The sequence below is a fragment of the Xiphophorus couchianus genome, chromosome 18 (genome assembly GCF_001444195.1).
Source record: "Xiphophorus couchianus chromosome 18, X_couchianus-1.0, whole genome shotgun sequence".
Lineage (NCBI taxonomy): Eukaryota > Metazoa > Chordata > Actinopteri > Cyprinodontiformes > Poeciliidae > Xiphophorus > Xiphophorus couchianus.
This window is the reverse complement of record NC_040245.1, coordinates 19,483,422-19,506,467: the sequence shown is the minus strand read 5'-3', so window position 1 is coordinate 19,506,467 and position 23,046 is coordinate 19,483,422. Positions and strand designations below refer to the sequence as shown.

Below are 23,046 nucleotides of genomic sequence, written 5' to 3'. Positions count from 1 at the left end.
TCAACATGTTTTTTTAGCATTCACCATCCCATTTGATTAATCCTATGGAAGGTTTAATGTGCCTAAAATGTTAGATGTTGTTCAGTTTTCACAAAGCTTAATTATAAAAAAAACATTTGCGTTGATGTCTGATACTGGCATTCACTAAATGTATTCAGAATCAAGTACTCACACTCATATTTGATACTCAAAACCTAATCCACTTTCCTCCATGGGCTGTGCTGCACTGCAACTCAAACGCTAAACCATACCTTATACCAGGTGGCCTTAGTACCATTATTTGTAGACCTTCCCAATAATATAAACAAATGAAAAAAAAAGCAGAAGAAACAGAAGAAGGGAAAAGTTATATGATGGTGGGGTAAAGATGTCTGTTGTACACAGATATTTCAGGTAAACATAAAGGATAAAAAAGCAAGGGCGAAAATGCTTCTTTTTAAAGGAGTAATTTGATAAAGTATTTAAAGACTAAACAATCCACATGTCGGGCTCTATTTATGACTTGCTAAAACAGCCAGAGACACTGTAGGCTTATAAAGAAGATCCACCCTGTTCTAAGCAAAATAAATGGCTTTAAACATTATTAAACATTTAAACGTATGAATGTTTAATAATACTTTCATTGAACACTTTTATAGAATAGTTCTTCCATGGCAAACTCTTTCATCCATGCCCTTGTTAAGTTTGGTCTGTGCACCGCCATGTTGGAGCAGGAGCAGGAGAAGCCGAGCCGAACTCCTGACGAACAGCCATGCAACAAAATCATCAACGCCCTAAATGTTACTTTTAACATGATGCAGTCAAAACATCACCGCTCTCCAGGTAATTGTGAAACCCTGACTGGTCGGTTGGATCGCCCATGGAAACAGTGCAGTAACGCTGTTTCAACAGTAGATGGCAGCAACATCCCCACGTGGTTCTGCTGTTTTTGTTTCATACAACAAGGTACTTCTGTCAAACATTTTAGTTTTCACTTAATTGTAAGTATTTAGATTTATTCAGAGAAAACCTACAACTAATGAGAACTGTAGTGTGTAGATATGCTCATCTGAACTCATTAATTAAGGTCACTGTTCCTTTTACACTTCCGTGAAACTGTTATTGAAATGGAAATGTCACAACAACATACTATGAGTGTATCTAAATGTTGTATTTTTCTATTAATATCCTGTTTTGAGACTATAAAATGTTATTTCAGTCATTCCTCTAGTCAAGTCTTGAGATAAACGCATTTCAAGATTTTGTGAAAATCCCAGTTTTATTTCTTTGATAAAATTAGAGACAAAACTTTTACAATTTTCCATGTTGATTGAAAACATTTATCAGCATCAAAGTTAACACAGTGTTCAGTTAAACAGAAAGTATCAGATATCAAAACTGCTTTCTGATTCCGTAATAGTCTGAAGTTTCAGGGGCGGACCTTCAGGGGTCCTGTGGGTGGGGCGGGCCCCCTGATGAGACAGAATATGACTACAGAAATTCAAGAAATTCAAGCCTTTATCACAGTGGTCCCCAACCACCGGGCCGCGGACCAATTGGCTTCAGGCTCTGAGTTTAAATTGATAAAGTGTCAAAATGATCCGATCCGCGGTTCTGAACTACTTTGAATTTGTGTTGTTTCATCATTAGTGACCAGTAGCCTGATGTTTGTTGTTCTCTTGGTTTGTTGTACTTCATGTCTGTTTGATGGACTTCAGAATCACATAGTCGCTCTATGTGGTGGTGAAACTTGTAAGCTCCGCTGTTGGAGGCATGTCTATGTTGTAAAGTTAAATTATCATGAGCTTTATTATTTGGCTATAAAGGGCCCGGTCACTAGCCCCGCCCCTCGGCCCGACGCCGACTTGTTCCGCTAGTGTGAAGTTTACATAGATTCACCGTGTGGATCAACGTCAAATTAATTTGGAGGTATTAGTAATTTATTTAAGTTGTTCTTTTACCAACTTCAAGTAAATTCAAAATAACAATGGAGTGCACTAATAAGAATTTATTGTGAATTTATTGTTTATCCTTTACAGCACCGTGTATCCCACTTATTATAAATTATATATACAGACTTAAACATATGCATACCCCTTCTATAATATTTGGTTAAATGTTTTTTTAGATTTTTGTATCATCTGTAAACTTCTAGCATCTATCTGTGTCCAAGTTTAAACCACACTGCCTTTGATCAGAGGCGAAGTTGAAGATATTAGACCCTTACTCCACTATTACAGCAACTTTCTGCTATGAATCAGTACCACACCTGCAAAGGCGCCCCACAGCATGATGCTGCTACCATGTAGCAGGCCAGAAAGCCTTAACTTATGATTCTGGTTTGGGTCATTGTGACCAAAAAGATAAATCAGCAAAGTTTTTTTTTTTTTCTTTCAGGAAGCATCCTTTACCTCCTTTCAGTTTGAATGTGTTCATTTCTTTCTGTCTAGTGCCTCTCTGTGGACAATAAATGAAAAAACATCCAAACCAATCACCTTTCATCTAGAAATCCATTTGAAAATTACTTTTAAAAAACGTTCACAACTACTGTAAATCTACATTCTCCTTCTTAGATCCTCACTGAGTTTGTTGGACTTGCAGATGGTTTTTAAAACAGCAAAGAGAAAAAGACCATCTAGAACTTATGATGGTCGCTCCATAAGCAGGGTTTGGTCTTGTCAAGTTAAGACATTTCAGCACCACTTATTTTAACATCTTAAGGTAATGCATGTTCAGCCTTTATTTACGATTATGACTCTTTATTTCAGAGAAAATCTGTGACAAATTGAAATCTATACACCCAGTTCTTTATTTTTAATTTAATTTAGTTACTTGGGTATAATGATTCAGCCATAGAAAAAGAACAGCTTAAACCAAAATTGATGAGTGTATGCTAGCCTTTGACTGGAACTGGATGTTTCCTGACTTAAAAATATTCCTGTCGTGGCGGCAAAGTCAACCCGAAGACATGAAATCAAATTCTCACAAAGACAAAGGACACAGTCATCTGGACAACAACAAAACACAGGCGGAAGAGAGAGTCACTTAGATATGTCTGCTAATACAATTTTAAGCAACTATAAGAGTAAAAGTGCCATGAAACTATAAACTGTAAATATACTTATATATTATATCAAAATTTGTCTTTCTGTATATTGTAGTTTTCCTACATCTAATTAGTTATAACATTTAAAAAAAAAAGTTTTAAAATAGTTCCAAATAAAACATTCTATTTTATCTAAACACTAGCAGAAAATATCAGTGCCTCCGCTACCACACACGCATAGAAACTATAGAGATGTTGTATGATAAAAAAAAACCTCTAGGTTTATAATTTAGCTTGATATCGAAGAGAGAGCATCAGCAGTGCCTTGCAAAGGTATTCACAACATTTTTCACATTTTTTTTAATGTTACAGTTGAAAACTGGAGTATTGAGTAAAGTCTGCAGGGTTTCTGCCCCCCCACACACACACAGACGATGACCAGATCAGGACCCACAGTGAAGCCGATGCTCTTCCACACTGAGAAAAATCAGTTCAGGTGGCGTCTCTGGCCTCCATGATGACGTATGCTGGACATGTCCACCAGTAGGAGACACAGAGGAAGTTCCAGGACACACTAGAGCTGGACCAAGTGGCTGGGAAGGGAGAACAAAACATCTGGGCTTCTTTGCTTAGGTTGCTTCTCCCATGAGCCAAACCCGGATCAAGTGGAAGCTAATGGATGGACGGATGGCAGCTGAAAACTTTCTTGTCTTTTATTTGGACTCATAAGACAGAGCGACGCAAAGTAGTGCATGTTTTAAGATGGGAGGGAACGTATTCATGCTTTTCATTTTTTTATTTTTATAAATGAAAATCGGACCTCGCAGTGACACATCCCACTGTGGGGTGTTTTTCTTTAGCAGGGACAGAGAAGCTAGGCAGAGATGATGGGAAAATGGAGGCAGATCAATCTGGGACAAAACATAAATATAAATGCATGCACATGTGGAAAAAATTTATCCGTTAGAAAATGTTTAAACCCATGAAATTTTGCACTACTTTGTGTTTTTGTGCCACTTAAATTCCTTATAAAATACACCAAAGTCTGTGTTTTTAATGTGACAGCATAAAGCATTAAATGGATGTAAATACTTTTGTACTCTTGATGAAGGTGATTGAGAAAAAGTTTGTCTTACAGCCTAAACATCTAGAAACATTACAAGAAGGAGCTTATTTCTGCTCAAGAGGCTGATAAAAACGTTTCCTGGTCAGACTGAAATGTTTGCATTATTCCACTGTGAATGGGTTTTCCATATATTGCAAAAATACTGGGAAAATGTTCTTAAACTGAAACAAGATTGTATTTTTACAGCTGTAGGTTTTAAGTAAATTCAGAAACCGGTTGATGAGAAGGATTAATCCTGGCCTGGAGGGAGGAGGAAGTTCTTTCACAAAATATGAGAACATCTTGTGTTGCATTAGACATCTTAACTTTTATAACTAAATAACCAGCAGAACAACTTAAAGATATTTCAAAACCTGCATCTAGGTTTCTTGGCAATCACTGTAGTGCTTGTTTCTCTCTCTCTCTCTCTTTCTTTCTTCAGTCCATTTCATGTACTATTGCTCTTGCTGAATCTTAAAGAAACGCAGTAAATTTGTAAAATCCCATAAAAAATTAACCATGTTATTTCTTGGGCTTGCATAGTGGGATTTTGCTAATTTTCCAGCCACCAACTAACACAAAAAATAAAACAAGAACATAAAAAAAAAAGTCCTCTCTTTTCCCGATGAAGCTGAGCCCACATATGCAGACTGAAATCAGTGGCCTGTTTGTGCTGCCCACACGCTTCCATCCATGTACTCTGATGCGAACTGGCAGACTTTGCTGCTCCTCCGGAAGGGGAATCTGATTGTCCAGGCAGCTTAGTGCCTGAGTGGGAATGTGTGGAGCTAACAGGCATGATAAATGGCCGTCTAAAGCCAGTGATTTGTCCATCAGTTCATGTGTTTCTGGTTCTGAAAATGTCTTGAATCAGAGGAGCAGAGATGGGCTTTCTACGGCCCTCCACTGTAGGAATAATCTGCTTTGTTGTGCATCACCAGCTTGTTGTCCACAAAGTAGAAACTGTCGGATTGTGTCTCATAAGGGTGCTGGATCATCTCATGCACTGAAAGAGAGACACAGAGAGGAAAGCCACACCATAATCAGCATTTTGTTACATTAAGCCCGTTCTATCTGTGTGAGTGTTGTTGCCTCTTTCAGTGATGTTGCACATTCATGCGTCCCTGTATGCGAAACACTCACTTGTTTCCTCAGACAACGTGGGGAACTCGTAAATGTGTTCGCAGGTGTTCTTGCTGCTGGGCATGCAGAAGCCGAACTCGAAGTCGAAGCTCTTTAGGAGCTTGTCTCGGAAGTAGTGTCTCTCGATCATACGGAAGTTGTTGATGGGGGTGTCTCCTACTGTGAACTCCACTCTGTGGCGACACAAGGAGAAAATAGACTCACCGGATGTGTTGCTGCTTGTTGATGCTCTAAAAATGTCTGGGCCTTTTTTAACAGCTGGAAGGTGGATGAAAGGGTCACCCTTCGATTTCCCTTACAGTTATTGTTCACGCAGCTTTCAGATCAAAATACGTTAATATTTTGAACAATTCAAATCTTTTTTTGAACATGAAATTGACAGATTACAGAAAAGGTTTTACAAACTTGCAGTTTGAGTTTAAAGCTTCAAACATTCTGTGGTGAAGCATGTGACAGGCAAAAGAAAATAGTTTTGCATCTGCAGCAACACCAAAACAAAGTTTTTACTACAATCATTCCAGTGATGATTGTTATATTAATATCTTTTTTTTTAAGCAATGAATTTGTGCTGCAGAGATACTGTGGTCAAGTTTGGGGGTCTGACACTTCGAAGGCTGATTTTGAAGGCAGATTATGTCACAGCGATGCAGCGAAGGCTGTTCGAATTCAAACGGTCCTCTACGGGTGACATACAGCTGCCCCTCCCTTTTACCGGATTTGAAGGTCGGGTCTGATGTGTCCTTTGCATCCTAACCTAATCCAAGATTCAATGTGTGGAGTGAATGGAAGATTTTTGTTCTTCTAACAATGACTGATGAACTGGGAGAAAGAGTGGGAAAGGAGTACAGTTTTAAATGTAAGTATATTAAAATGCTCACTGCTATTAAACCATGTGTAATAATAATAATAAGAATAGTGGTAAAAAAGAGATAATAACAGTGTAATAACAGACCATGTATTATAATTGTGGCTGGAACTAATGGTCATCACACATGTTTTTTTCTGATCAAAATGAAATAGAAACTATCATTATATGCACAGTGTAATATGAATTTATATCTGTGTTATAAAGCTGCTTCATTGAATTCAAAACCTCAATAAGTCACAGAGCGGGACTGAAATGATGAACACCTTCAATGTGGTCTGTCTGCTACAGTCAGCGGAGCTGTTGACACGGATCACTGTCAGTCTGTTGTCCCAAACTGAACCCGTCATGCCTCCTACCGCTGCTCCTCAGCAGCAGCGGCAGCAACAGCAACAGGGACCACTGCATGTTTTCGATTGCTTCAGTGCACTCTTTTGTTTTCCATAAAGCCTCATCATACACACCCTCCACATTCTGACTTACGTGGCTCCAACTTGTCGTAGTTGGAGGAAGGCTGGGGTGAACTGGTATCGAACAAATCGGCCGGTGTTGGGGTCACATTGCTTTAAACCACCTGCACACAAACAGGTGAAAAAAACCCATATTCGTAATCATGTAAAAAATGTATGCTTCTTCACTTTAAAGACAGCAGTTTTAGTCTCTGGGGCTTGGCTCTGACCTGGTGTTGGAGGTTTAGTGATCTCAAACAGGACTGTCCCTGTTTCCATGTCACGGATTTTAAACCGGGTGAAGTCAATCATGTGGACATTTTCCTCTGGAGCACAGAGGTAATCTGAAAAAAAAGATTACACACACAGCCAAAACAACCAAATTTAAAATATGTGAAATGAAAGCAAACATTGACGTTTCTAACGTCCGTCTGCCAAAACAGGCGGATGGACATATTAGTTGGTCTGAAGTTGGGCTACACTCTTTCCATTTTTTGATGATGTTTTGAGCAGCATTTCATGATCATGTTGCTCACTACTGTTCTCCTACAAACCTTTGAGACACATTAAAAATGATTTGTAAAACTTTCAATAATTAATCAAAAGAAATCTTTTGGCATCCTTAAAAATAGTAGATTTTTACATGTTTTAGTGGGTATGTTGATGATTTAGATTCAGTGATGCATTCCAGGTTTTCAAGATAGCATTCTATTACCCAAATCTTTATTAGACTCTGTATTGATTCATGTCGGTACTCTGGGTGTACCGACATGAATCTCCACCACCAAAAACTGATATTGCTTCAAATCAGAAAAAAAACCCACCAAACAAACATGTTGGTAAAACTTTTAAATCCATGCATGATTTTACTTCCTCCATTTTGAACTACTTGTTTCATCACAGAAAATCCAAAACCAAATGAAGTACAATAGGGTTTTTGGCTGTAAAGGGACAAAATGGTCGACTATTTGTGCAAATCATGAATCCTTTGAAAAAACACACACATGCCCCCCATCAGGTGAAAGGTTACTTCTCAACAATCCATCTTCACACTTTCGGGCTTTCTTGCTGATTTTCTCCAACTGCATCTAATGATTATGTTAACTCTGCATGGTAGTATGCATGTGTGTGCGCATGTGCGTGGCCATGTGTGAGACACTCCCTACCCAATGGGCCTGGATTAGACCTAAGAGGCTTATTGTGTTTTATCATCACATGGACCGACTGGTTTTAAAGTACTTGCATACGTACACCCTCACGCACACGCACACACAAAGACACACCATTTCTCTTAAAATACAGAATGCCAACTTTAGAAATCTGTGCTGCAGAAATTTTTGTAGGTTTTGTCTGGCAGGTTTCTGTTAAAGTTCACTGTAAAAATATGAAAACATCTGCACTGTACAATCAGACAGAGTTGCATCCTCTTGTATTTCTGAGGGTTAAGGAGCAGATGGGCAGCTCAGGCTTTAGCCACCTGCTCAGAGATATTTATAAACCTTTTCATAAAGTACAGTACACAACAGCTAACACCTTGTCTGAAAATATCCTCCTCGCAAAACATGACTATTTAGAGCCTGCCGTTTGATGTAATGGCCAGCAAGGCAGAGCATTGGACACCGAAAAATAGTTAAGAGCTGACAGGATGTGCTGAGCATGAGTCTGAGGGAATTGTTAGTTTTTTTAGACCTCCGTTTTTGTTTAGTTTTTTTTTTGTATTTCTGCATAACATACATTACAAGAACCAATGAAAGGCCAAAAGGGCCAAATTAAATAAATACATACATCACATAGTCATTAATTAAATGCACTATTAAATAAATCAATAATTATTTAAATGTATAAATAATTTGTTTAATAGTCATAAACTTAGGACAGTTAATTAAACATTTAATTATTTTATGGTTCTTGTTCCTGCAGCTTTACCATGAAAAAAGTTTCCAATAACTTCCCCATCAAAGTCAAAGGTCTGACATTGATCTGTTGAGTTCCACCAGTTTGACCCTGTTGGGCCTCCGTATAAACATGAAAATGCAAGTCGTGTTTTGCCTTCTAAACCTCTAAAGGCATCCCTGTACTACCTAGAAATTTAATCTAAAATAAATTTAAATATTGAATTAAATTATTAAAAAAAGCTTAATAAAATACGGGACATCTTTTGTCGGTCATGAAGCACTATTGTGTCAGAAATTAAACATATTTTTATCATAATTGTTACCAAAAATAATTAAAACTTGACATTGGTTTCTGAAGTTGTTTGCTGTCACTATTCCACTGGCTAATTGTTTTTTTAAACACAGAATAGTGTTGTTAGTTTCAACAAACAAACTTTCATCATTCTGACTATAAATCAACAACATTAAAGTAATGTCTTCAGTCTTGCTAGTACTGAAAATTATTTACAATTCTCACTACTACTAATAATAATTAAACTGCATAATTCATGATTGTATTAAGGGTCAGAACATAGGTAGACCAGTAATTTGACAGACCAGAAAAATGACCAGATTATGGCAGATGAGGCTCCAGGTTCATCTGCCCATCTCCCACTTCATCCTACCATGAGTCTTGAATAAGGCATGAAGATGTTTGGATTTTCCTGCTTAAGGTTCAGGTGGACTCGGTGGAAACAGTTCACCTTTTTCCAAATCAACAAATGACCCTCTCAGCAGTTTTGTGAGACTAAAGAAGTGATTGACGGGATAAAAGCCACAGTGATTCTCCTGAATCCGAGGTTTGATAATCGATCAGAGCCATATTTCCAGCATCCCTGGGTAACTTTTCCCAGGGAGGGAATAGACATGGAAAATGTTGCTTTAAATGAGGGGAAAAGGCCTGCCTGAGTTAACAAATTATTACATCACTATGTTTGATATTTCTTATGTTAACCTAGTAAAAGACAGGAAAGAAAGAGATCAAAAGGAATGTAAAGTGACTGGATTGAAGTAACAAGAGCATCAAACTACTAATATAGTAAAATCACAATATTTACTAAAATTAGGCACATTGTTGCATCTTTCCCTGACGTTTTTCTGATTTTGTTAAAAAATACTGTACAGTTTTTTCTATGTAGCAAATGAGACCGAAAAAGTTTATGTTTTTATTATTAAGTGTTTGCTTACACAAATTAACTTTATGGCTCTTAAAATATTAGGAAAAGATGGTCCTTTTAGTTTTTTTTTTACAAGTAAAGGCTGAACAATTCACTATCTATTTTTTAGGAGTTTGTTAATTGACCATTTACTTAGTTTGCAAACAAATATTCAAAGGACGAAATTACTCACTTGCAAATGTAAATTTTTTAATTAAACGCATACCTAAAATTTAACATGACCCAACCTATCTCAAAGATCTCTGCCACTATATTAGGAGAATGCTTATTTTTCTATTTATAGATCTTATTGCACTAAATAATAATAAATTTTGTTTTAATTCTTGATTTTATGTAAAGGAAAAGGTAATGATGTTTATTTTATTATTTTATGAATGTGTAGTTCACTCTTTTCTTGGCATACTAAGCAAATATGATAAGTTATAGTTTAGTTGAACTGAAATTAATTCTGACTTTGGGCTTTTTTTCAATGTATGTGAGCACAGAGTGTTAAACAGACCTAAATAAACTGCCTGAGATGAGATTTAAAAATACTGCCTGATGATGAAAAATATCACTCAGCAAGTCTTTAAAAAGACACCGCCGGGGCGTGCTGTGGTGGTGTAGGGGATAGCGCGACCCACATTTGGAGGCCTTGAGTCCTCAACGCGGCCGTCGCGGGTTCGATTCCCGGACCCAGCGACATTTGCCGCATGTCTCCCCCTTTCCTGCCAGCCTACTTTCATATAAGAGACACTAAAGCCCACAAAAGACCCCCTGGAGGGGAGAGAAAAAAAAAAGACGCCGCCATAAACAATTAACTGAATGAACGTATGAACATGACACAGTTTATAGGCTGTATTTCATCTAATTCTTCCACAGAGAAATCAGAGGCTGGCCTACATAGACTCAACAGAATCTTATGGATTTTTTCCGGTACTAAATTTATTTTTTCCTCTGAAAATCATTCATGTAAGGGTAACATCAGTGTGGGATGAAAAGAGATGATTATTGGATTAATAACAGAACAGTGGCTGACTCAAACTGCTCAGGATTTTTTCAGAAACAGAGATAAAAATAACAACGTGAGTCACCTATAAATAATAACCGCTCACATTGTGACATAGACGGCAACATCCAGCCTGGAGCATGTCTGTTTTTTACACCATGGGTGAACAAAAAACAGGATTATAGTATGCTGGTTGCAATGGAAACCATTTAAAAAAGTTTGATCAACTCATAAAACTAAAGTAAAGCTATAATGATGTTGACTCTGATGTTTTCTGATTTTCAACATTTCAAAAATCGTCCATCATGTTTTTGCATTTTAAACTCAACAAGATGTCATTGAAAGTGTTGGCTCCTCCCGGCACCTACCCACTGCTACACACTCTCCATTAGCTGCATGAAATAAAGTTTGCATTTCCCCCTTCCTTACAACTAAGACAATCTAGGCCATTTGAAAATTTTCCATTTTTGGATGATGATGTGAGCTATGAAGAGCAATCAGTGACTCACACTGAGGTAGTGCTGCGGTTGTTGAGCAGCCAACTGCAGGATTTATAGTCTGACTAGTTACCCATCTATTATCAGTTTGTTATTCTTATATTCATGAAAGAACCTGTTACTGCCACCTTAGTGTATTGTGAAATATAACTTTATTTTTATTAAAAGGCTCCATATTGCACCTCGGGGTAAAGAATGGGAATGACGCGTGACACCAAAAAGAATTGCTTCATGTTTTAGTCGACTAAGTTTATTGAATTTTGTCACTGTAAAATAAAATAACTACAAATGAAGCTCACATTTGTAGTTATTTGTCAAAAGATTATAACTAAAACTAAAGAGAAGAGTGCTGTCAAAATTAACACTGTTCTTTACTTATTCACTGCAACCATTTATTAATGGTGCATTAACTGATCCAGAAAACCATCCGATTTTTCAGCTTCCCTCCAGCCAGTCAGTCCAGTCCATCAGTCAGGACTGATCAAACTAAAAATCATCGTATTCAAGTCAGCAGCCAATTTCTTAGTGCAGAAAAATTTCTTTCTCTACAGAAAAAGATTGAAAAATAACCAAAATCCAAAGAACTACACCATGTTCCAAATTATTATGCAAGTTGGATTTAAGTGTCATAAAGATTACATTTTTTGTTGTGTTATTAAATTTATAGATGGTATTGTGTGTCAGGGCTCTTTGAATCACTATAATTAATTTCAGAGAGCTGGTTGATTAGTTTGTCTCATGAGCTCAATTAAAGGAAATCTACTTCAGAAGGATGTTCCACATTATTAAGCAGGCCACAGGTTTCAAGTAGTATGGAAAAGAGAAAGGATCTCTGCTGAAGAAAATCATCAGATAGTGTAGTGCCGTATGAGAAGGTATAAAGACATTAGATATTTAACGAAAGCTGAAGCGTTATCGTACTGTGAAGAGATTTGTGGCTGATTCAGAACAAAGATGGATTTGTATAGATAAAGGCATAATGAGGAAGGTTTCTGTTAGACAAATTCATCGGATTAAGAGAACAGCTGATAAAATGCCCTTACACGGCGTGCCGTGGTGGCTTAGACTTAGACTTAGACTGACTTTATTGTCATTTTGCATGCACAGGGTGTATACAGAACGAAATTTCGTTGCATATGGCTCAGGACAATGTTTTTGAGCTTTCAATGTTGTGAGGTTACTCCAGAATAAAATAAAATACAGTATAAAATATGGATATAAATATAAATATAGAATATAAAGTGCAGTAATGACAGTAAAATATAAGTTATTTAGCTCTGTACATGTGCAAGGTATAAAGTGGAGACCAGATTTTAAGTGCAGTCCAGTTAAGAGTTCAGCAGTCTGATGGCGTAGCGGTTAGCGCGACCCGTATCTGGAGGCCTTGAGTCCTCGACACGGCCGTCGCGGGTTCGACTCCCGGACCCGACGACATTTGCCGCATGTCTTTCCCTGTTTCCTGTCAGCCTACTATCACATAAGGGACACTAGAGCCCACAAAAGACCCCCTGGAGGGGTAAAAAAAAACAAAAAACAGCCCTTACAAAGCAGCAAACAGTTTTTGAAGCTTCTGGAACCTCAAGGTGGAGGATCCTCCAGAGGCTTGCGGTGCATGAACCTGCTATTCGGCCACCACTAACCAGAGCTCACGAGCAGAAACGGTCACAGTGGGCCCAGCCGTACATGAAGATTAATTTTCAAACAGACTTGTTCACTGATGACCGCTGTGCAACCCTGGATGGTCCAGATGGACGCAGCAGTGGATTGGTGGTGGATGGCCACCACGTCCCAACACGGCTGTGACGTCAGCAAGGAGGTGGTGGAGTCATTTTTTGGGTCGACATCATGGAGAGAGAATCATTGGTCGGCCCCTTCAGAATCCCTGAAGGTGTGAAAATGACCTCAGCAAAGTATATGGACTTTCTGACTGATCATTTTCTTTCATGGTTCAAAAAGAAGAGCTGTACCTTCAGTAGCAAAATCATCTTCATGCATGACAATGAATGCTGTAAGGAATACCACTGTGTCATTGGCTGCTATGGGCATAAAAGGGGAGAAACTCATGGTGTGGTCACCATCCTCCTCTGACCTCTGACCTCAACCCTATTGAGAACCTTTGGAGTTTCTTCAAGCAGAAGATCTGAATGCAGTTCATATCAAAACAGCAGCTCTGGGAAGATATTCTGACATCCTGCAAAGAAATTCAAGCAGAAACTTTTCACAAACTCACAAGTTCAATGGATGCAATAATTGTGCAGGTGATATCAAAGAAGGGGTCTTACTGTATGTTAACATGTAACTCGGTCTGTTAAGATGTTTTTGACTGAAATAGCTTTTGATTTTAGTACATGTGACCACTTAATGCTGCACATTCAAAGAATGACCGTTTTTAGTTATTTATAATCCATAAAATGTTTAGAAAATGCTGTGCATAATAATTTGGAACATTTTGCATTTTGAGTTTTTTATTTTGAAAAAAATACTGTTCTTATGGGAGCTTTGTTCAGTAAAATTTTATTTATACTGTAATAGTTCATGGCTTGAAAAATTATACTGACCATCATTTTCAGTGACTATTTAAGAAAATCTGAGAAAACATCATTTGCATAATAATTTGGAACATGGTGTATATGAGTGATTTTAAGAATGTCTGAAAAATTGTTCACCAAGATTACATTAGAGATCTACCAAGAAAGTCCACTAGAGAAACCAGGAGGAATATATATATATATATATATATATATATATATATATATATATATATATATATATATATCATAGGCAAAAGAAACCTATCATTAGACCCAGCTAGACATGTACATGTAGGCAGGTGCCAGGATGAAGCTCGCTTTTGGTCGCAACAGGGATTTACATACTTTTTCTTAAGTCACTGTCCTCCAAATAGACAAATATAATGTAGGGAAACATTTTCTGCAACACCTGAAAAATGATAAAAATGTCTGACAGAATCATCTCTGTTGTGAATTTCTCTACAGTAGATAATGACAACCTTAATTGCAGCAGTTTCTGTCTCTCTTTCCCATCATTCACCTCCCAGGTCAACAAGCAGGTACAGCACTAAATCATAGCAGATTATCTGATATGAGACAATCGCTGCATGCAAATCAAATTCAGTGTTTTTATTTTGCAACACTGAAGCCCGAGGGGAAGAGAACACTTGTCAACGGGGGATTTGTTTCCAGCACTGCTGCAGCTACACCAAAGGTCTGGCATGAGATTTCCTGATAGTTCCTGGTAGGAGTATCTGCACCTTTTCACATGTTGTCACGTCACAACCGCAAACCTCCAGCGTGAGGCGTGTCTCTACCAGAAGGTCTTTGCTCAATCAATAAATCACTCAAGTCTATTTGCATAGCACATCTCAGTTACAAAGTAGTTCAAAGTGCTTTGCATTGTGAAAAACAAAAAAATCCCAAAAACATACATCATATTGTCATCAGTTGTGCTCATTCCTATTCATCCAGATTCTCAGTTTGCTTTACATCTGGCCATGAATAGGCTTTGACCTGAAACCATTCAGTTGTAGCTCTGGTTGGAAGTTCAGGGTTGCTGTACTGCGACAATCTCATGAAATGAAAAAATGTGCAACAAGTTGACAAAGTGAATACTTTTTGTAATTGGCTCAATCCATCTGCACTTTAACTCTTATCATGTTGAGCCTCATGCTGTCACCCCAACATTTCATACTGGAGAAATTGTGTTCATGATCTTAGTTTGCAAACAGCCTTTTCAATGTAGACCAAAATGTCTCATCTTGGACTCATCAGACCAGAGCACCTTCTTTCACTTTTGTTGATTTCTAGCTCTCTTTCGAAAACAAGTTTATTCTTGCTACTATTCCAAAAGATTTGTTCAAACTGAGCAGTGGATCTCTGCAACTCCTCCAGAGTTATCATGAAGCTCCTGACAGCTTTTATCCGATCGATGCTCTTCTCAATGGCTGTCAGTTTGGTGGACCATGACGTTTTATGACATGCTTTTTCTATTTCAAAAGCTGGCGTATTGTTTCAGAACACTTTCAATAATTAAGTGATATATAAACTTAATTAAACTTAAAAACACAACATCTCAATAACTACCTTTGGCCTAGTTTATAGTTCAAATATCTTAGTACACTTGAAATAAGATAAAATTAACTTATCAGAATGATAAACATTTTTAGTTATAATATGGGAATAATGTCTTGTTCCACCGACAGATCATTTCACATGTAACTAGTACTTTTTCATCAATGTTAAGGAACTATTATTTTAAGACAATGTCCTATCTTGGTGAAAAGTTAGCTGTAAGTTAGTTTTGTCTTATTTCAAGTTTCCTAAGATATTTGCACTAGAAACAAGATCAAAAATACTTGGTAAGATTTTGTGTTTTTGCAGTGTACTGGATTAAAAGCAGATGAATACAAATGTCCAGCGCACATTTCAGATTTTCTTTTATGAAAGGGATTAGTAAACATACATAACTTTTCATTGTACTTCACATTTATGCTCTACCTTATATTAGTCTGATACATAAAATCCCAAAGTAACACAATGAAGTTTCTGTAATCTAAAGATGTACTGATACTTTTGCATGACTATTTTTTTTTCTTTGATACTGTTTTGTAGTTTAATAACTATAAAGACTCCGACAAAGTACCAAAACAAGGCTTTTGTTAGACATATTGTCTATCAGCACAAATCAGTGCAGTCTTTCTTTGCTGAAATTGCTCTTATTAAAGTAAACTCAGCTGCACTTTCTGAGCCATTCTGTGCTCAGAAACAGAGTCTGTCTGAAACCAAAGTGGCAGTCTCACAGAGCTGGCCAGCTGCCATTTATAGCTCCTTAATCCCTCAGATTAGCCTGGAGTAACAGACTTTTAGCCTCAGGGATTGACTTCACATGCCTTATTCTTTCCATCTGACTCTGAGGCCTCTGATTGATGCCGAGGCCTGGTGTTGAAGTCACATCGGAACACAAGGAAGGACAATGCAAACGTGTGCTGATATATCTTTTTAAATTAACCTGAAGCTGAGAGAGCATCCGGTGAGATGTGGCTGTCTGTATGATGATGATGTACGGTGCACCTGTGACTGACAAGCTGTTTCATGTCTCTCAGCTAAAAGCACCTGTGGGCAAATTGGCAAACAGTGAGGTTCATGGAGGGGTTACAATATGTGCACCTGAATGCAGATGAGATTCTTTCCTCTCATCTTTCTCCAAATAACATTACAAAGGTGAGAGAAAACTGTGATTTCCTTGCATAATGACAAAGTAGAGAATTATTGTGAAGTAGAAGGTTAAGGACACATGGGTCTTATTTTAAATCCCTTAAAAATGTGGCAGGTGTATTCAACCATTGTTTTTTCAGAGTCATATGATTACCAAATGCAGTCCATTGGTGTGTAATAAATAGCAATCTCAATGTAAATCCAGCTAGTATGAGAAGGTATCAGATGTTTGTTGGAGAACATTGATAAACAAACAGCATCATGAAAACCAAGAAACACCTGTTTAAATCCAGGTCAGAGATAAAGCTATGGAGCAGTTCAAAGCAGAGTTAGGCTATAAAGCTGCAAGAATGGAGATAAATACAGGACAATTCCTTCATTTGTTGGAAATGTCCAGTCCTAAATCTTATAGGTCTGGGTCACTCTGGGTCACTCTGGGTCAGGAGTTGAACATCGCTATTCACATATATTCTTCAATAATCTGATAAATCATCAGCTGTTAAGTAAAGAAAAACAAAAACAAATCTTAAAGACTTGTATCTGTAACTCTACTGGTAAACTTTTAAGTCTTTAATTTGAAAAAACCAAAAAACTCTGACAACTTTGCTGTGTCTCTCTCATGTCTCATTCTAAGGGGTCAGATTATCCTAGGCTATCTACTGTATGTAGTTATACTGCTACAGGCTTAAGCTGCTGTAGGACAAACTGACCACTTTTCTTCACTTTCTTCTTCTACTACTCTCCAAATTGGATTATTTTCTTTTAAAACTGTTAACTTTATGTCAGAAGCTACCCCTGGTCTGGGGTTTTGTTTGGCTGTGATACTTTTCTGGAGATGGGCCATAATACTGGAACCATCAAACCAGAGTTGTAGAGGTTTTACTCATATCTCCCCTGATTTAGTTGTATTGATCTAAGCAATTAGAACATAAAATATATCCACATGTGTGACTTTAGCAAAGTCAGATATTGTGAATTAAGCTATCTGAAGCTTACACTATGTTATCCTTTTTGAGTTTTCCCTAAAACGCACACTTCTAAATATGAAAAAAGTTATACAAAAAAACTTGCAAAACTCTGCATGAGATAGACAACAGACCAGCACTCTTAATATGATTGACCCTCTGTCATCCTAATATTAATAATCCATCTGTATTTCTTTTATTTATGCGCTGTTATGATGTCACACGTCTCAGTTCATCCAGTTCATTAGATTTGGTTCTTAGTTTATTTCTGTGCCTCATTGTGTGTTTCCTCACAGTTTGGTTTTCATTTATGTTTATATTTTTGTTAATCCCTTGCTGTTCATTTACTTAGATTTTGCTCATTAATTATTATTTATTGTGTATTTAGCATAATGTTCTTTAGATGTTTCGTTCTGTTACTGTTTAAGTTTCAGGGCTTTCTCCCTTCCTCAGTTTGCCAGTATGCGTCTCTTCCCAGTTGTTTCTCATCTCCTCATTTCCTGTGCTGACTCTCGCCCCCAGCTACTCGCCTCTGATTAGCTCTTCATGTTTCCTTGTCTCTGCAACCTCTCCCTCAGTATTTAAGCTCCTCATTCTCTTCACTCACTGATGGATTCTACCGTTGTCGTCCCGATGCCTCTGTGCAAATCTGCAAATCCCATAGATTTATACCCTGGCTCCCTCCAAAGTTTTGTATGTCTCCTTTGTTTTCATTAAAAAATTCTGAATTAATTTACCCTAGCAGATCTCTGCTCTTGGGTGCTTAAACACAAAACTTTCCAATTATGTCAATACCTTTCTATTAAAGAGTGGTTATTTGATCTCCGCTTTTCTTTAAATCATCTCACCCAATTGGATATTTTCTCGTTTTCATACCGCTCTCTATGAACACCCTGGTAAGATTAAAACAGCTGTCTGAGGTCATCAGAAAGACGGCCTTAGATGAAAAACAATGACCAACATCCCAAGCTTAGAGCATCCAAACAGATTCACACACAAAGCAGACCATAGGAGCCTCCAAAACTCTAAAATATCGTCACAGGAAAAAGACACAGACCAAGCTTCTGGAGCAATGTTCCTTGGATAGATTAATCTAAAAATAAATTATTTAGAGACCACAAAAGGGAACATGTTTAACATAAACCAAGTACAGTGTTCCATAAAAATTAAATCTAATATCAGCTGTGAAGCACAGAGGTGGAAGTGTCATGGTTTGGACATGTTTAGCTGCAGCAGGTCTTGGTCATCAACTTGCGGCAATTGAAACAGCCGCAAGTTCTACAATGTGTCAGTGGATGCTTAAGAGAAATGCAAGAAGTGTAAAGCAGAAACAGAACTTTGGTTGCAGATTGTGGTACAAAATGATTCATTGTACTGAAAATCCTGGAGTTAGCAAAGTAAACCCCTAAACCTTCTTTGCGTAGTTGCTCAAATCCTTCAAGAGGTAGCTCCAGAAAGCTGTAGCACCAACAACCAACAACAGGTCATGCTGCCCTGTATTCATCCACATAGCCAACACCTTTCTGCTGTCTATAAACACCTGTTAGTATTCTGCCTGCCTCCTTTCAACACCACATGCTGTTTAAATCCAGGTGGGAACTGACAGACGAAATACTCAGACTGTGTTCATGTGCACTCACACATAAAAAGCTATTTACAGCTGGCAGAGGACAAGATGACGGGTGCAACACAAAAATCTTCCGATGCCAAACGGAATGAAGCCAGAAAGACAATGTGGTAAAATAAGATAATAAAAACAATCATTAATTGAATCAGCTAAAAAGAATTAGCAGTACAACTCTTTGTTGACTGCAAGGACATCGTTAATTATGCATCATATAAACATGAGAGGTTACAGGATGGGACTGCACAGTATTAGATTTGTTGTTCTTTTAAACAACAAATCCCACCAAAATAAGTTCAGACATAAAGGTTCTGAATGCATGGCTCTCGGATGATTATTTTACATTTCTTGTCATTGTAGTAGCTATCTTTGATATGGACGTACCATGAATTTGCTGCTCTGATGTATATTTGTTTTCTAGGCAGGCTGTGGGTTGATGAGGTTTGAAGTGTGAGTGTGTCACAATGAAGCTGAGCTTGTTAGGATCTTTTTTATTAGTTCTGCTTTGTTTCCATTTCCACTTCAGTTCTTCCTTAGTGAATCTAGCCATGTTTATTTATTGTTCTATTCATTTTTTGCCACTCAAGTTTAATTATGTTTCTTCAGTTATTCTGCAGTCTTAAATTGATTTAATGTTCCTCTGTGTCCTCTCCCTCGCCCCCCGTGCCACTTTCTCTCTCCCTCTCCTCAGTCTGCCTCCTGCTCCCTTCACTCACACCTGTAACCCGTTAGCTCATCAGCCTAGGTCTTTTGCTCAGCATTCTACCTCCAGAGTATTTAAATACTCCATTGTCAGTCACTCCTTGCCGGTTCCTCTCATTTACTCCCTTCTTTTCTCTATATCCTTCTCATGTCTCCCTGCTGGATTTTTAAAATATGGATCTTTAGTTTGTGTTTCTACCTTGTCTACCTATAATTTTTGTTTTTCATAATTTTTCCATTAAACTATTAATCTTCAACGGCTCTGCTGTTCTGCATTTGGATCCACCATCAAACAGACATTATGACAGTGCTGCTCCAAAATGATGCCATTTACGTCAGGAATCTTGATGATCTCTCGCACCAAACAACAATAAACAAACCTGTTCTGGGATAAAGTGTGTGTTTTTCGTGTGGTCATTAAAAATGGCGGTAGTAAGTGTTCTTGGACGTTCACAATACAAATAAAAATTAATGTAGGAAGCAGAGCAGCATCCTTTGACAATTAAGATCAAACTAAATTCCAGTTTTACCTTTTGATTAAATTCTTGAAAAATGCTGAATGAATGCTGTATCTTCATACCTTATCTTTAACCGTACTTAATAATTACCTGTTTGCATCACTTCATTGCACATTGCTGTGTTACAGCCATCCTGACATAATCCAGATTACGTGTCAGCGGAGAGCAGAGATTACCACACCATCCTGAGTGATTTAGGATTTATCACACTGATGAGACGCTGGTGTTTCTTCCCCACTCAGAGGTGGTAAAATGCAGAGAGAAGTGACTATCTGAGGGTTAAACCTTTACACTGAAGTGAGTTTGGCTCTGAATCCAAACATCACTTCCTCCTGCTCACAAGGATGAATTTATATGAATTAGGTTGATAAATTAATACACAAAAAATTATACACGCTTCCAATTTTCTGTGCTTTTGAAAATAAAAACAAAAGTAAAGAATGGTTTTGTTTCAAACATTTCAAGCATTCAAACACATGAAATATTTAAATCAAGCTTGGGTCACAACTCTGATGCAAAAATGTGTCTTTTGTTTGTTTCTTGAGATCCTAATGTGATACGATCATATTCTTTATGAAACTAAAACATTCTCCTGAAATTATACAATTTAATATCAGAGCTTCAATATTAAGCTCTGATAATATTGAGCTCAATATATGAGCTTAATATATAATATATATATATATAATATATATATATATATAATATATAAGCCTATATATACATATATAGCCTCAGAAGATGGGATTAAATTTTAACTTTATGATTTTTCTGCAGTGTTACATCTTAAATTTTTTCATGAGCTAAAGAAAGTGGACTCCAACATTTACCTTTCTTTCCAAGCATTCATCTGCCATCTCTCAATCCTGATTTGCAACTGACTGGAACCCCAAACCAGTGAATCTGTCTTTTCTTTCTGTCTGCTCAAATTCTCACACACTACGCCAGCTGCAGCAGATGGAGGTCCAAACGCGTCCTGCACTCTGCCGGTTTCTTCTTATTAACAGAAAGTTATTCCTTTCCACTGTCACCACAGGCCTGCTCCGGATAAAAGATTGTGACTCCATGCAGGTGTCTGGATTTTCTTAGATAATGTTAGTATTCTAAACTGAATGGGACTTCATTGCATTATAACATAGATCAAACTGAACTGTGTGTAGCTGAATTTGAATCTGTAGCATATCTGGAATGATTTGAATATATTTCCTAGCTCTATTAGGATTTTATAAAATCTGTAAATGAATGTCAAGGTACTTGAGAACTACAAAACAACTTAAGTTTCTAACCACCCAAATGAGGAAAGATCCTCTTGATTTGGAATTGTAAAGGTCCAGCTCTATTACGAAATGTTGACATGTTTCCATGATATAAGAAACAGCAGAGTAGAGGCACACACACACACACACACACACACACAGCTCTTGTTTTTCTGCTCCATCTGGGAGCTGTCTGCACTATCTGCTATAATTAGTAGATCACATCCCAGGCCACCTGTTACCTCAGAGCTGCAGGTGTGGCAAGGTGAGCTAGAGTTTAGTCTTGGAGGGAAACTCACTCAGATCTCAAGAAGCAGCAATAATTTAAACAAACAAACAAACAAACAAACAAACACACTTATCATTACCAGCAGGAAAACTTGCAGTGCACAGAAATTGACGGTGAAGATCCACCTGCTCACTGTGCAGACTGGTTCAAATGCTTCAGTCTTATTGAAAGCTGTCGCTGTCCATGGTATTAACCTTCCTCAAGAGAGACAATAAGCAATAATCAGGCTCCTAGTGGAGCAGCAGTTAAACCCTTGGTTTTCCTGAAAGCATTCCTACAGCCGGCTACTCACTCTCTGTGATCTTCTGCAGTCCCAGCACATCCTCTGGTGTTATAACTGTGTTCTTGCGCAGCTCTTCTTCTGTTCTAACCGGGATGCCCATGTCTGATGAGTTGCAGCCCTGCTGCACTTTCATGTCCAGCCGAAGAGGATTGCGGCCGGGAACTGACCGAGGCTCTCTTCCTCTCGACGCACAAAACAGATTTACTTTGCGCCGGAAGCCTTGAGAGGCGCGATGTCAAACAGGCTCTGCGCTGTTACCAGAATAACTCGTTCTCCATGCCTCCTCCTCCCCTTCTCGATCCAGTAGGAAATAAAAATCAGCTCTCTGCTCCCTCCCGCACGCTGGGCTCATCGGCTCTTTCACAAGCTATTTAATCCAAATCCCGTTTTAAAGCGAGCACGGTGCGCTGCTCCGCGGCTCTGCTCCACTTCACCACTAACACTGCCTGCCTGACGGCCGCCGGGAGTCTTTTCTCTTGTTGACTTTGCGTCATGGCTGCACTGAACAGACGGGTGAAATGAAACACCACAATGTTCTTCTCTGTTCTTCTAATTTATCAAATGTTCACCCAAGTTCAATCCCTTCCTCCACCTTTCCCCTTATGTAAAGTTTTAAATATGTCAAAATAGAATAAAATATGAACTTTTTTAGCTTTATGTCATGCTACATAGTTATTCCCTGATCAAAAAACACACCTGGGGTGTTGCTTTGACTCCTTACTGCATGTTTGAGGAATCCTTGAATCTCCTGTTGCAGCCATTCAAGGCTGTCTAAACAAATTGCAATCCCAAAGCGCAGCCTATCCACATGGCTCCTCCTTGGAGCTGTATAGTCTCCAGCCAAGCTTCCACCACAGCAGCAATTAGCAAATACCTGGTGGAATGGTGTATCTGCTGAGCTCATTATAGGAACTACTTCTCAGTCCTATGAGCCTCAAAACAGCTATAAACAGCATAATTGAGGACTATTGTTGTGAAGAGCCTCTCAAAGACA

The 23,046-nt window shown here is 38.0% G+C and overlaps 1 protein-coding gene across 1 annotated transcript; it reads right to left on the bottom strand.

Annotated features, from left to right (window-relative positions):
• Positions 1-1,972: 1,972 nt before the first annotated feature.
• Positions 1,973-22,561, bottom strand: unc119a1 (unc-119 lipid binding chaperone a1). Its single transcript, XM_027999291.1, has 5 exons — positions 22,062-22,561; positions 6,818-6,931; positions 6,622-6,712; positions 5,274-5,446; positions 1,973-5,136 (listed from the first exon to the last, which is right to left on the bottom strand). The coding sequence occupies exons 1-5, from the start codon at positions 22,183-22,185 to the stop codon at positions 5,024-5,026; spliced, it is 615 nt and encodes a 204-aa protein (XP_027855092.1). The 5' UTR covers positions 22,186-22,561; the 3' UTR covers positions 1,973-5,023.
• Positions 22,562-23,046: the final 485 nt, after the last annotated feature.